Source organism: Cavia porcellus, unplaced genomic scaffold (genome assembly GCF_034190915.1).
Source record: "Cavia porcellus strain 051 isolate PalLab524CR breed Dunkin Hartley unplaced genomic scaffold, mCavPor4.1 scaffold_9, whole genome shotgun sequence".
Lineage (NCBI taxonomy): Eukaryota > Metazoa > Chordata > Mammalia > Rodentia > Caviidae > Cavia > Cavia porcellus.
The window spans coordinates 18,626,303-18,641,305 of NW_026947492.1; the positions used below are offsets into that span (position 1 = coordinate 18,626,303).

General features: G+C 37.0%; 1 protein-coding gene across 1 annotated transcript; it reads left to right on the plus strand.

Moving 5' to 3' along the window:
* The first annotated feature begins 2,348 nt into the window (after positions 1–2,348).
* LOC100724113 (olfactory receptor 8A1-like) lies at positions 2,349–3,278 on the plus strand. The gene has a single exon (XM_003472719.1). It carries the CDS (start codon positions 2,349–2,351, stop codon positions 3,276–3,278), a length of 930 nt encoding a protein of 309 aa, XP_003472767.1.
* The last annotated feature ends 11,725 nt before the right edge of the window (positions 3,279–15,003 follow it).

Here is a 15,003-nt window from a genome sequence, read left to right on the forward strand (position 1 = left end):
TACGCTATAACAAGGTTTATTATAAGTAGATTTTTCTGCCTTTCTCATCATTTTACAGGTAGAGGTTGGCTCAAAAGAGAATATGTAAGATGTTCTTTTTTATTTTATGGGGAAAAGGGTAAAACAAAATGTCATAACAAAATAAAAGGAAAATAGCAATAGTTAATATGTTCCATATTGTTATCTTTTAAAGCAGTTATTCAGAGTATGAATATTAAAATTTCTCCAATTGATATTAGCACAAACCTTCCTTTTTTTTCATCTTTTTTGACACAGGATCTCACCTTGCAGTTCAGGTTGTAACCCAGGCTGGTCTCAAACCTGCATCAATCCTCCTGCCTCAGTCTCCTGTATCCTGGAATTACAGGCATGCACCTCCACACCCGGCTCACCCCTTCCTTTTTAATGAGCTAATAGATAATAGTATAATTGCCTTGCATTTTTCCCTTTTCCATCCTTGATCTGTTATTTTTATTTAAAAACTAATTTATTCTTTTCTAATAGGTTAAAATATTTTTCAATTCATCATACTTCTGATTCTAATTATCATAAAATAAAATAATTTAACATAAAAAGTTTACAGTATAATATACATTTTATACAGTATAATATACATTTTATTCAGATCACATCTGAAGGACTTGAAAAGCTCTTCTGTTCTAAAAACAAAAAAGTACCAGATCAGCTATTGTTACTACAGGAATCATATGAGACGATTTTTCAAATCCTGTGCAAAACAGTTGTGAACTGTTTCTGTAAAAATACATAAATATTTATACACATGTGAAAAGAAGCTTCAAACTGTCTTTAGAAAAATACATAAATATTTATACACATGTATATATATATATATATATATATCATACACAAAAAACCTAGGAGTTTATTCATAACCAGTGTTATACTCCCACTAGCAGAAAATACTTGTTTTCTTGTTTTGTTTTATAGAATCATTTGTACATTTTATAGAATCATTTGAAATCATTTGCAATCCTAATAACTAAAATGCACTGTGCCTTTAATTTGAAAACTGCATCTTATATTTGCAATAAGATTCCATGTCTATATCTGATATTTAATAAATAAACTTTAATACACTAAAACAAAGCAATACATGAAGACAGGCCAAAACAAAATAACACTGATTAGCAGAGACACCAACAATTAGTAGTTCTTAGGTCAGTCACTTAGTATCTGGTAATGAGGTTTCCTGATATAATTTAGGATATAGTTATATCAGATATTTTAGGATACAATTATATCAGAAAGTAAAGTAGTGAGAACTAAGTTATTTGGCAAAGATATATATCCCATAGATAAGGATGTATACATAGTATCTAGCAATGACGATCTGTACATACTAGAGACATGTATATAATTTATTTCATAATTGACATATAATAGAACAATATTTGATATTATGATCTTAAAATAATAATAATTAGCTATAGAATACATACTGTGGGCCACACTATAGTACCTGAACTGAACAATAGATCAATTAAATCATAACATTTGTGGGTACACCCAGATACCAATACCAACCTTTCTAAATGTTCCAGGTCTTTATACTACACAGACAATAATAAGAACCTTTGCTTTAGGGCCACATTCAGGGAAAAATTGAGAAATGCCACACTTCATGGTAACTCACATTGTAATAGGATCAAGTATTTGAAATAAGATTGTAAAATATACATTATCCCATGTTACTTATGGAATCATCTTGGAAATGATATTCCTAGTTTGTTTATCTCTGATATTAAAAAATAGACTTGTCATTCAACAATACAATAAAACTACTATGCAATCTTGATGCTGCATCAATGTAAGATAAATATTCATATGTTCATGTCTTGAATTTAAGAATTGCATAGATGACAGTGAAATTCCATCTCTGAGGCAAAGTTCATCTCCAACAACAAATTATGAAATACACTATGAGCAATAGGCAGATACTCTCAAACTTCAGCATGGAGCAGTATCACTGGAGGAACTGCTGAACCACAGACTGCTCAGCACCACCTCAGAATTCTTCTGAGATGAGGCCTGAGATTTTACATGAATAATAAGGTGCAAAAGGTTCAGCGCAACACACTGAGAACCAAGGCTCTGAGATACTTGAGAAACGAGAAAGGAATAAGAGATCCAGTTTCTCATTTTCAAGAACAGAACACTTATGGACCAGTCCTCCACTCGGTGAAAAGAAGGGGCTGGGGGAGGACATAAGCCATGACTAGGATGGCTCAGCAGCCCCAAACATGGAAAAACAACTGCCCGAACAGCTCAAGGGCGCCATCTCACAGGCGTCTTTTCTCTCATGCCCACAGGACGCCCATCCAGACACAATGGCTGCAGAAAATCACTCTACAGTGATAGAGTTCATTCTTGGAGGATTAACTAACAGGCCAGAGTTCCAGATGCCCCTCTTCCTCCTCTTCCTGGGGATCTACATGGTCACCATGGTGGGGAACCTGGGCATGATCACCTTGATATGTCTCAACAAGCAGCTTCACACGCCCATGTATTATTTCCTCAGCAACCTGTCACTTGTGGACTTCTGTTACTCTTCTGTCACCACCCCTAAAATGCTGGTCAACTTTGTGTCTCAGAAGAATGCCATCTCATATGTGGGGTGTATGTGTCAGCTCTACTTCTTCCTTGTTTTTGTCATTGCCGAGTGTTACATGCTCACAGTGATGGCCTATGACAGATATGTGGCCATTTGCCACCCTTTGCTTTACAATATCATCATGTCTCATGCTCTCTGCTCCTTTCTGGTGGCCCTCGTCTTCACTATGGGATTCATTGGCTCCACAATAGAGACTGGCCTCATGTTGAAATTGAGCTATTGTGAGAGTCTCATCAGCCACTACTTCTGCGACATCCTTCCTCTTATGAAACTCTCCTGTTTCAGCACCTATGATGTGGAGATGACAGTCTTCTTCTTAGCTGGATTCAACATCATACTCACCAGCTTAATGGTTCTTGTTTCCTATGCCTTCATCCTGTCCAGCATCCTCCGCATCAGCTCTACAGAGGGCAGGTCCAAAGCCTTCAGCACCTGCAGCTCCCATCTTGCAGCTGTGGGACTGTTCTATGGATCCACTGCATTCATGTACTTAAAACCCTCCACCGCCAGTTCCCTGGCCCAGGAGAATGTGGCTTCTGTGTTCTACACCACAGTGATCCCCATGCTCAACCCCTTGATCTACAGCCTGAGGAACAAGGAAGTAAAGACGGCCCTGCAGAGAACACTAAGAAGAAAACTCTATTGATGCAAACGTTATTGTCCCTTCTTAGTGTAAAAATATTGTAAATAGTAGAGCGATCCTTTCTATAAGCTGACCCAGCCATGGACTGGAAACAGTCACTTCTTGGCATGTTAGGTACATGTCTTTGTCTTCTTTCATTTTCCTTACCTCTCTTCCTTCATTCATTTAAAATTAGCTAATTTCATTTTTCCTTTATCTGGTTCCTGCACTGAGTCTTGTGGTAAGCATTTACCTCCTTCAATCTAAATTAACATAAATTAAATTTTACCATTGTTTTGAGAGTTATTCTTCGTGCTATTACCTTCTTACCTTGAGTATTATTATATTCAACTGTTATATTTTACACATACAGGCAAATAAAGGTTAACTGAAAAATCACCAAGAAAATCTATTCAGCCTTTCCTACTCAGATTCCTTCTCTTTCAATCCTATTATTCCTGCCCAAGTATTTCTATCTGATCCCTTTTTGTGATTTTCTTAGTAAGAACAATAATGGTAACAGCAGTTAACTTGCTTCTGATCCTTTTTTGAACAATTGTTATGGCTTATGTCTGGATGTCCCCCCACCCCCGGCCAAAGCCTCATGCAGTCATTGGTGGGGCTTTTCCGAGGTGGCTGGATCTAGAGTGTGCAAAGCTGGAATTAAGGATATGGTGCTGAAATTGATTTGTGGTGTGATGCTAGGATTATAGGTGCCCGCCCTGCGGGTGAGCTCTGCCCACCCTAAGGATAGGTAGACTGGACAGAAGGAAGTCTACTGTTGTCACTTGCTGCTCATCACTTTCTTCCTCAGTACTTCACTGCTGCGCTCCTTCCTGCCTTCTGATCACCATGAACTGTTTCTCCTCTGTGATGCCCCTGTGCCAGGCCACCCTACTGTGGAGCCAGCCAACTGCTAACTGAAACCTCTACCAGCTGTGAACTACAATAAACCTTTCCTGCTTTAACTTTGAGCATCCAATTTTTCTTCTCAGCAATGAGAAAAGTAAGACAACAGTGAAACTCTTCTCAGTACTTTCTGCTTTGTATCGATTAGACCTATGGTATTAGTACCACGGAGGAATGGAAAATGGTACAGAAACCTGCTTATGGTCACCTGGTGGCAAATAAACAACTCAGGGCCAACCACAGACTCTGTCATTCCTCAGTCCACACTCAGGGCTCTCACATCTTGTTCCTTCATTGCAGGCTGAGAGTCTATTAGAGATGCCCTGGTTTTGCTGCTCCAATTCCCAGTGCCTCCTGATAAGAATTTTTCCAATCTCCTCCTGTTTTGTCATCTACCCAAACTCCTTTTCGTTATGTGCACAGCCTCAAGATGACTATGGCAAGTTTACATTAGGGCAGCTCCCTGGTCCCGATTTTCTGGCTCTATATCAGTGTCAGCAATGATGGCCTCTCATTCTAGGAAATCACCTCTGTCCCAGGGAAATTAGGATGATTGATCACCCTAGATTGTGTGTTACTGCAAAATATCTCATCCTGCCTAAATAACTGATCAATTTTACTTGGTGAGTGCTTTTACTATGTGATAAAACTTCTTCTTCCACTTGTTTTTTCTTTGTCTGCTTGTTTATTTGAATTTTTAGTATAGGAGATTGAACTTAGGCCTTTCACACTGAGCTACATCACCAGCCGTTCTTTTTTAATTTTTTAGACTTTCTTTAGTACATGTTTGAAGTTTATAATGATTTCATTCATGTAGGGTATTGGTAAATGTATGTAATTCATTTTAATTCTTTTTTCCCCTTTCCTCAACCACCTTTATTTTTCAGGCATCAGACTGATTTATAAGATCTTAAAGTTAATCATCATATATATAGACTGAAAAACAAATTATTGGGCCAAAAACATACAAAATATGTAAGTTAGTTGTACCAAGTCAAGGAACACTTAAATATATTGTCCACATTGAATTACAATACCTTTTTTCCCTCTCCTTAGTGGATACAGAGAGAGAGAACTTTTCACTTTCATTTAATACCGTTCCAGAGGGGCTGGGGATTTAAGCTCCGCACATAAGCACCTGCCTTGCAAGCGCGCAGTTGAGAGTTCGATCCCTGATACAAAAAAACAAAATAAAATAAAGCAAAACAGAACAAAATAAAACCAATAAACAAAACAATGAAAGTGATACAGAACTTCAAAACAATAGATCAACAATGGCTACCATCATGTGTCTATTATCTTCAAATTAGCTTCCCATACTGGACATAATAGAATCTAACAAAACAGAATCAAACCAAACCAAACAAAATAATGAAAATGGTGCAGGACTTCAAAATAATGTAGTAGAAAATTACCAATGGCTATCAATTTCCCTTTTTAGACATTTGCTCCCATTTTACCTTCATAACATCTATTGTACATTCTGATCCCACTAACTCCTTCAGTTTTTTTCTCTCTATAATTTTAAGGGGAATAAAATAGAGCAATAAAATGACTTGAAACAGTGATAAGACAGTAGGAAATCCACAACAGTTCTACACTGCTCATTGTTGTCCACCACGTGGTTGCTCAGCATTAGGTTTGCAAAATCAATCAAAAAGTACAGTACCTCCAAATCAGCTGGTTGCTCATGGGGGGGGGTCCCCTCACCCCAGCCCACACACCAGCCAGCTCACAGAGGGGGCCTTTGCTTCCTTCATTGCTCATCCCAATCTGCACCCCAAACGATTCACAGGTGGGAGCTTTGCTTCTATCTTGATTTTCCCCAATCCATGCTCCAAATGCTCATAAGTCAGGGCTTTGCTTCTATTTTGGCTGTCTCCCACAAGTAAAGATTTCTAAAATAGATACTGATGATCTTCTGAATTTCCACAGGATCTCTGGTGATACATCCTTTCCTCACTGCATGAATTTGAGTCTTTTCTTTCCTTTTTTGATTCAGTTGTCTAACGGTTTCTCAGTTTTATTTTTTCTTTTATAGAAACAACTTCAATTCATTAATTCCTTGTATTATTTTTAGTCTCAATTCCATTAATTTCCACTCTGATCTTTGTAATTTCCTCCCTGCTATGGGCTTTGGGCTTGACTTGGTATTCATTTTCTAGAAGCCTGAGGTGCAGTGTTCAGTTACTTATTTGTGCTCATTCTGTTTTCTAGCTGTGAGAATTCACTGCTATAAATTTCTTTCTTAGGACTGGTTTCATTGCATCCCACAGATTCTGGTGTGTTTTAGCCACATATTCCTTTAATTGTACATATTGTTTAACTTCTATAGTTTCATCTGTGACTCATTCGTGGTTCAAGAGAGTGTTATTTAATTTCTTTGTGTTTATGAAGTTTTGTGGTTTATTTTATCATTAATTTCCAATTTTGTTGCTTTACAGCCACATAACATACATGGAATAATTTCATTTACTTAACCATGTTCTTTGGGTAGTATATAGTCTATTTTGGAAAGCATTCCATGTGCCGCTGAGAAGAATATGTATTCTGATACTGCAGGGAACACTGTAAACATCTACTAAGACCATTTGTTCAAGGTTTGGTTCAGTTCCGATAGTTCTTTACTGAATTTTTATGTGATTGATTTATCTCTTTGTAACAATGGGGTATTAAGGTTCTCCATTACAATTCAGTTACTGCTTATTTGATTTTTCACATCTATAAACATTTGTCTTATTTAGTAGGATGCTCCCATATTTCTTGCATGTATAATTATGATATCTCCTTCATTTGAAGTTTTCCTCTAAAAAGTATAAACTGGCCTTTTTATCTCTTTTGATCATTCTTGATTGATGTTCACACTATCTGCAAACAGAATAGCTACCCCTGCTTTTTTCTTGATTCTTGTGGCATGGAGAATTGTTTTCCATTCTTTGACTTTTAATCTATGAATGTCTTTTTGGGTTAAATGTGTTTCTATTTATTTATTTAAGACACAAAAGACACAGAAAAGAAAAACAAACAGCAAAAGAGACAAACAACAAACACAAAACAATTTAACAGTAGAAGTTTACAAAACAAGATGATAGGCTTTTAACAATGCTTGTAATATTACATATCGTTACCTTCAGCAGGGTTGCTCAGATTACCAGATACAGATAGGTAAAATTGATCTAATCATATGAATATTAACTGTTCTTTCCCAAGAACTAATACAATTAGTAGTATAGCTGTTTTTGCTACCTTATATATATATATATATATATATATATATATATATATATATTCCTTTTCTCTTCCTTCTTTCCTACTTTCCCTTGTTCCAATTACATTTCCTCTTTGAACAGTTTCTTACCCTTGCACAGTATTTATTTTAGGTTTTGGCACATATATAATGTTTCAATTTTTTACAGTAGGGAGACAATACAGTATTTACACATGTGAGTTTGATTTATTTCACTAATGGGTATGGTCTCAAGTCATATCCAACTACCTATAAAAACTTGGATGGAAGCTTTCTTTACAGGTGAATCTTTTTTATCCATTCCTCAACTGATGGGCATTCAGGTTGTTTCCAAGATTTGCCTATTACACATTATGCTGCTAGAAACATGGGTGCACATATATCAGTGTGGAATAATGTTTTCAGTTCTTCTGAGAAAATGCCCAGAAGTGAGATAGCTGGGTCAAATGGAATCTCTAATCCTAGCTTTTTGGGGAATCTCCACACAGATTTCCACAGTGGTTGCACTCTAGTTGCAGCCTACACTGTGGTTGAAGCCTACATTCCCACCAGCAATGCAGATTTCCTTTTTCCCCACACCTCTTCCAGCATTTGTTATTGGTTAATTTCTTGATCTTGGCTATTCTGTTTGGAATGAGATGGAATCTTATAGTTTTAATTTGCATTTCCAAAATGACCATTAATGTTGAACATTTTTTCATACATTTATTTTCCATTTGTATTTCTTCATCTGAGAAATGTATATTCATCTTGGATGCCCATTTTTGGATTGGAGGATTGCCTTTAAATTTGGGAAGCCTGATCTTTTTTAATTCTTTACATTTCTACATAGAAGTCCTTTGTCTGAGGGGCAGTTGGCCAAAATATTTTCCAAATTCCTGAGTTTTCTTTTCACTCTGTTGGAAATTTCTTTAGATATGCAGTTGGAGATTTCTTTAGACATTCTTTAGATATGTCTTTTAATAAGACAAGATCCCAGTTGTTGATTTTGGGAAGTATTTCCCGTGCAGTTTGATTTTTGTTCATGAACTCTCTGCCTACACCTATGTCATCAAGATTTTCACCTACTTTGTTCTCTAGATTTCCTGTTTCTGCTTAATATATAAATCCTTAATCCATTTTCACTTTGGTTTAGTGCATGGTGATAGGCATGGGTCTAGTTTAAGTTTTAGGCATATGCAGAGCCAGTTTTTCTATCAGCACTTGTTAATGAGACTACCTTTCTTCCAGTGAACATATTTGGCCCCTTTGTCAAAGATAAGATAGCTGAGTGTGTTTGTAGTTGTGGCTGCATCCTCCAATCTACTCCATTGATCCTCTGGCCTGTTTTTATTCCAGTACTGTACTGATTTCATCACAGAAGCTTTGTAGTATAATTTCAAGTCAAGGATTATGTTGCCTCCTGCCTTAGTTTTGTTGCCCACAATTGCTTTTGCTATTGTGTAGGGAGCGGCTCAGAATGGCTGCTGCTGCCCTGCCCCTCCCACCTGAGGGCATTTTGTGTGCCAGTCTACATTTCCCATGATCCTCCCCTTGCCTACAATGCGCATGATGTAAGCAACTTTCCGCTTCAGCCTACATTTCCCATGATCCTCATGTCTGCCTTCATTACCCATAATCCTCTCCTGCTTACGTCATATATCCTGATGTGAGGATGACCCATCAGATAACACTCCATGCCCTCTTCCTGCCCCAATGGCCTGCCTCCACCCTATATAAGTTGTAGCCATTTTAAGAATAAATGAGACTCGATTGGAATCTCATCCTGTCTCCATCTCTCTTCTCTTGCCCAGCCCTCCATCTCCGTCCCCTCTCCAGGCGAGGCCCACGGACCGATCCGCAGGACGGATCACTATTCTACATATCTTCTGGTCCTATATGAATTTTAGGAATGATTTCTCTAATTCTGTGACATATGCAAATGGTATTTTGATTGCAATTGCATTAAACTGTACATCAATTTTGGAAAAATGATCATTTTCACAATGTTTTCTCTTCCTATCCATGAAAATGGATATGTCTTTCCATTTTCTGAAATCCTCTTCAATTTCCTTTTTCAGACTAATGTAATTTTCACTGTACAGATCTTTTACTTCCTTGTTAGATTGATTCCTAAGTATTTTATTTTTTTTTTTGGATGCTATAGTATTTATTTACTCTTCTTTTTCTAAATGTTTAGGGTGCAGCATTAAGTTTAAACAATGGTCATTCCATTTTCCTAAGGAGGGTATGGTTTCCCTAATTTCTGTCAGTTGTTGTCTGTGTACAGGAATGCTATTGATTTTTGAATGATTTGTATCCAGCTACATTACTAAATTTGGTTATTATATCTAGAAGTCTTTCAAAGGAGCTTTGTGAGTCTTCTGTAGAGTATCATATTATCTGCAAATAATGATAACTTAACTTTTTCCTTTACTATTTTTATTTCTTTTATTTCTCTCTCTTGTATAATTGCTCTGGCTAGTGTTTCCAGAACTATATTGAATAGGAGTGGTGATAATGGTCATCCTTGCCTTGTTCCTGATTTTGGTTAAAAGTTTTCAGCTTTCTTCCATTTAGTAAGATGTTGGCTGTTGGTTTATCATATATGGCTTTTCTCAGATTGAAGTAGAGACCATCTATTTTGATTTCCTGTAGGTTTTTATCATGAACGAGTGTTGGATTTTGTCAAAAGATTTTTCTCCATCTATTGAGTGATTATGTGATTTTTGTCTTTGGCTCTATTGATATGGTGTATTATGTTTATTGATTTGTGTATGTTGAACCACCCCTGCATTCCTGGGATGAATTCCACTTGGTCATGGTGTACAATCTTCTTGATGATTTGATGCATTCCATTTGCCAGTATTTTATTGAGGATTTTTGCATCTATGTTCATTAGGGAGATTGGCTTGTAATTTTTTTTTTTTTTTTGGTGGGATCTTTCTCTGGTTTTGGTAGTAGGGTAATACTCTGAGAAATGAATTAGGGAGACTATCTTATCTCTCAGTTTCATTGAAGACTTTGAGTAGTATCAGCAGTAAGTCTTCCCTAAATTTCTTGTAGAACTCAGCAGTGCATCCCTCAGGAACTGGGCTTTTCTTTGTTGCTTAAGTTTTTAACTACATTTTAAATTTCATTAACTGAAATTGGGTTATTTGGCAGTTTTACATCTTAATTCATATGTTTCTAGGTATTTGTCCATTTCTTCTGTGTTATCGAACCTATGAGAGTAAAGGTTTTCAAAGTAGATATTGATGATCTTCTGTATTTCCACAGCATATGTAGTAATTTCACCCTTTCCATTTCTTGTTGCATGGATTTGAGTTTTTTCCTTCCTCTTTTTGATAAGGTTGGCTAGGGGTTTATCAATTTTATTTATGCTTTCAAAGAACCAACTCTTCAATTCATTAATTCTTTGCATCGTTTTCTTAGTTTCAATTGCATTAATTTATGTTCTGCTTTTATAATTTCCTACCTTCTTTTGGTTTTGGGCTTTATTTACTCTTCTTTTTCTAGATGTTTAGGGTGCAGCATTAAGCTTTAAACAATGGTCATTCCATTTTCCTAAGGAGGTAATTTACCACTATAAATTTTCCTCTGAGGACTGCTTTCATTGTGTCCCACAGATTCCAGTAAATTGTATTTGCATTTTTGTGTGATTGTATATATTTTTTAATTTCTTCTGTGACCCAGTGATGTTTAGGAGAGTATTATTTAATTTTCATGTGTTTATGGGGTTCTTGTGGGCTTTTTTTCATTAATTTCCAATTTTATTGTGATACAATCAGATAATATGCGTGAGATTATTTCATTTTCTTTGCATGTACTTAAGTATGCTCTGTGGCTTAGTATATGATCTATTTTAAAGAATGACCCATTTGCAGCTAAGAAGAATGTGTATTCTGATATTGTTAGGTAGAACAAAAGGTAGACAACTACTAGGTCCATTTGTTCACAAGTCTGTTTCAGTTCTGTTATTTCTTTGCTGATTTTTTGTTTGGTTTATCTGTCTTTTTGTGGTGATGGGGTGTTAAGGTCCCCCATTATAACTATACTATTGCTTATTTGATTTTTCATGTCTATTAAGATTTGTCTTACATAATTGGGTGATTCCCATATTTTGTGCATATATATTTATAATCTCTTCCTCGTCAAGTTTTCACCTAACAAGTATTTAGTGTCCTTCTTTATCTCTTTTGATCATTCTTGGTTTGAAATCCACATTGTCTGCAAACCGAATAGTTACCCATGCTTTTTTCTGAGTTCCTGTTGCATGAAGTATTGTTTTGCATCCTTTGACTTTTAGTCTATGAGTTTCCTTCTGAGTTAAATGTGTTTCTTGTACACAGCATGTTTTTGGATTTATTTCTCAATCCACTCTGCCAATATATTTCTTTTTATGAGTGAATTGCAATCATTTACATTGATGGATACAACTCATATGTATTGGCTTATCCATGTCATATTATCTTTCTGTTATTGGTTTTCTGCTTTTTCTGTTCAATTGTTTGCCCTGCTTAGTGGTTCCCTTCTGCTGTCATTCCTCTAAGTTATCTTTGTCTCTTTCTAGAGTATCTTTCAGTACTCTTTGTAGTGTTGGTTTGGTGGTCATTAATTTCTTTAGTTGTTCTTTGCATGGAAATAACTTATTTCTCCATCAATTTTCAAAGCTAGTTTTTCAGAGTACATCAGTATGGGTTGAAAGTTGTTTTCTTTCAGGGCCTGAAATACTTTACTCCAAGCTCTTCTTGACTTGAAGGTTTGTGTTGAGAAGTCTTCCCTGATTCTGATATTCTTTCCATTGTAAGTGATCTGTTTCTTTTCTCTGACAGCTTTTAGTATTCTGTTCTTGTGCTGAATGTCTGATATCCTAATTATTGTATATTTGGGTGAGGATTTATTTTGGTTATGGTTAATTGGGGTTCTATATGCCTCACTTATAAGTATATCAGATTCTTTTCCTACGTTTGGAAATTTTGCTGCTATTATTTCTATAAATAATCTTCATATGTCATTTGTGTTGAGCCCTGCTTTTTTATTGACACCTATCAATCTTATATTATTTCTCTTTGCATCATCTAGCAGCTGTTGAATTGTTTTTCCTGAATCATTATTTTTAAGAGAGCTTTTGTTTCATAATCATAAGCTTGCATCCTGTCTTCAATGTCTGATAGTCTATCTTCAGCTTCATTCAAGCACTTTTTCCAGCTTTCAAAGGAATTTTTAATTTCCTGAACATCCCTTTGAATGTTTCATGTATTCTAATTCTGTCTTATATTGTTCATCCAATGTTTTCATCATTTTCTTATGTTACTCTATTTTTATCTAGTTCTTCTTTAGATATACCCAACATTTTTTTCATAATGTTTGTCATTTCTTTCTTTACCTGAGAGATTATTTCTGATGTGATTTCCCCTATAGCTCCATGGAGTTGTTTTACTTCCATTGCTACCATTTCAGAAAGTTCAGTTGTGTGATGTCCACTGTCTTCCATTTCAATGTCTCTGGGGTTTGTTCTCAGTGGGCTGGAGGACTGAGATTGCATCTTGCACTTTTGTTGTGTCATTTTCCTCTGGGACCCATATGGCTGGCCAGGCCCCTCCTGATGAGGGGCCAGGCCCCTCCTATTAGTATGCTGCACTGGCAGAGCTTCAATTCTCCAATATTTCCATGGCTAGCCAAAGCACACCCCAGAGCTATGGTGCCAGAGCCACGTGCTCTGTGACCTATGAGGCTGGCCATCCTGGATTTGCAATGGAATGCTGGGCTGGGCAAAGCAGAGTTTGGATCCTCTGTGCAGCTAGCAAAGACACATACCTGGAGAGTGGTACCAGGCCTTTTCACCTGGCTGGGTGGAGTGCAGAACCTCCAGGACACAGGCAGCTAGTCTGGGCATGCCCCCGGAGTGTGGTGCTGCTGGGGCCTTGCATCTGGCTGAGAGTTCAGAGCTTCTGAACCATGGGGCTAGCCTGAGCACATTTTGTGGCATGTTGGGCCAAGGTCTTGCTCCTTGCTGGATGGAGTTCTAAATCTGGGACACACCTCTGCACTATAACACTGGGGCCTTGTGCTCTGATGGGTATAGCTCACATTCTCCAGGACCCACTGGCTGCTCCCTCATGGGTGGCTCTGGGGTTCTGGGCTGGGCTAGGCTCAGTATCTTTGTGTCCTATGAGGCTGGCCATGCTTTCCCCTGCTGGATTGCACTGGGATGCTGGACTGGGCAGAGAAGAGCTCAGATCCTCAGTGTAGCTAGCAAGGATGCACCCCCAGAGTGTGGCACAAAGAGCCTTACACCTGGTTGGGTGGAGTTCAGAACCTCCAGGACCCAGGCAGCTAGTCTGGATGTGCACACAGAATGCTAAATGTGTTTCTTGAGTGCAACATTTTGTTGGATCTTGTTTTGTGATCCATTTTGCCCACCTGTTTCTTTTGATTGACTGGTCATCCATTTACATTGATGGTTATAACAACTATGTAGTGGCTTGTTTTTCACATTTTCCTATTATTGGATCTCTGTCTTTCTCTGTTTGTTTGCCTTGCCTACTAGTGTCTCTCTTTTGGTGTTTATGTGTTTGCTGTCTTCATTACCTCTTTCTAATATATCCTTCAGAGAATTCTGTAGAGCTGGTTTGGTGGTCATAAATTTCTTCAGCTGTGCTTTTTCATGGAAGTGTATTTCCCCATTTATTTTGAAAGATAGTTTAGTAGGGTACAACTGTTTGGGTTGAAGATTGTTTTCTTTTAGGACTTGAAGTACCTCACACCAGTCTCTTCTTGACTTGAGGGTTTGTGTGAAGTCTGCTTTAATCCTAATGGGTTTTCCTTCATAGGTGATATGTTTTCTTTCTTTAGCCACTTTTAATATTCAGTTATTGTGCTGAATTTCTGGAATCTTGATTATTATGTGCCCTAGTATAGATTTATTTGGGTCAGGGCTATTTTGATTTCTATCTGCTTCATTTATTTGCATATCAAATTCTTTATCCATGTTTGGGAAGTTTTTGTCACTGTTTTTCTGAAAAGTTTTCTGTTTCTTTTGCAGTGTCTCCACTTTCTCACTGACTCTGCTTTATCTCATAGCTTTTGGATTGATTTTTCATTGTTTCTTGATATTTTTAAGATATCTTTCTTTTCACTAGCCACGATCCGATCTTCTATACATCCGATAGTCTAACATCACCTTCATTCAATCTGTTGCATATAATTTCATTGGGGTTTTTAATCTCCTTGACTCGTGTTTGGATCTGTTTCTTGGGTTCCATTTCTTTCCTATATTGGGAATTTGTGGTTCCCATTGTTTCCTATATTGGGAATTTGTGGGTTCCCTAAGCTCCTCTTGTTTTTAAAATTTGTGTCTGCTTTAATCTCATTTGTTTCGATTGTCGGGTTTTTGTTTGTTTGTTTGCACCTTAGAGATTACATTTTCTTTAACCTCTTCCATTTTTTTTTCACTTCTATTGCTACCATTTCAGAAATTCTCAGTGGTTAGCTTCTGATTTCCACTATCTTATTATGCTATAGATTTATCTTGGGTGGGCTGGGAATCTGGAGTTGCACTTTGCTTCTGTGTCTTATTATTCTCTGTTTTCTATTTTTTGTGTTATTTTG

Coding starts and splice junctions, on each gene's coding strand:
- LOC100724113 (XM_003472719.1), top strand. CDS start 2,349: ATGGCTGCAGAAAATCACTCTACAGTGATAGAGTTCATTCTTGGAGGA.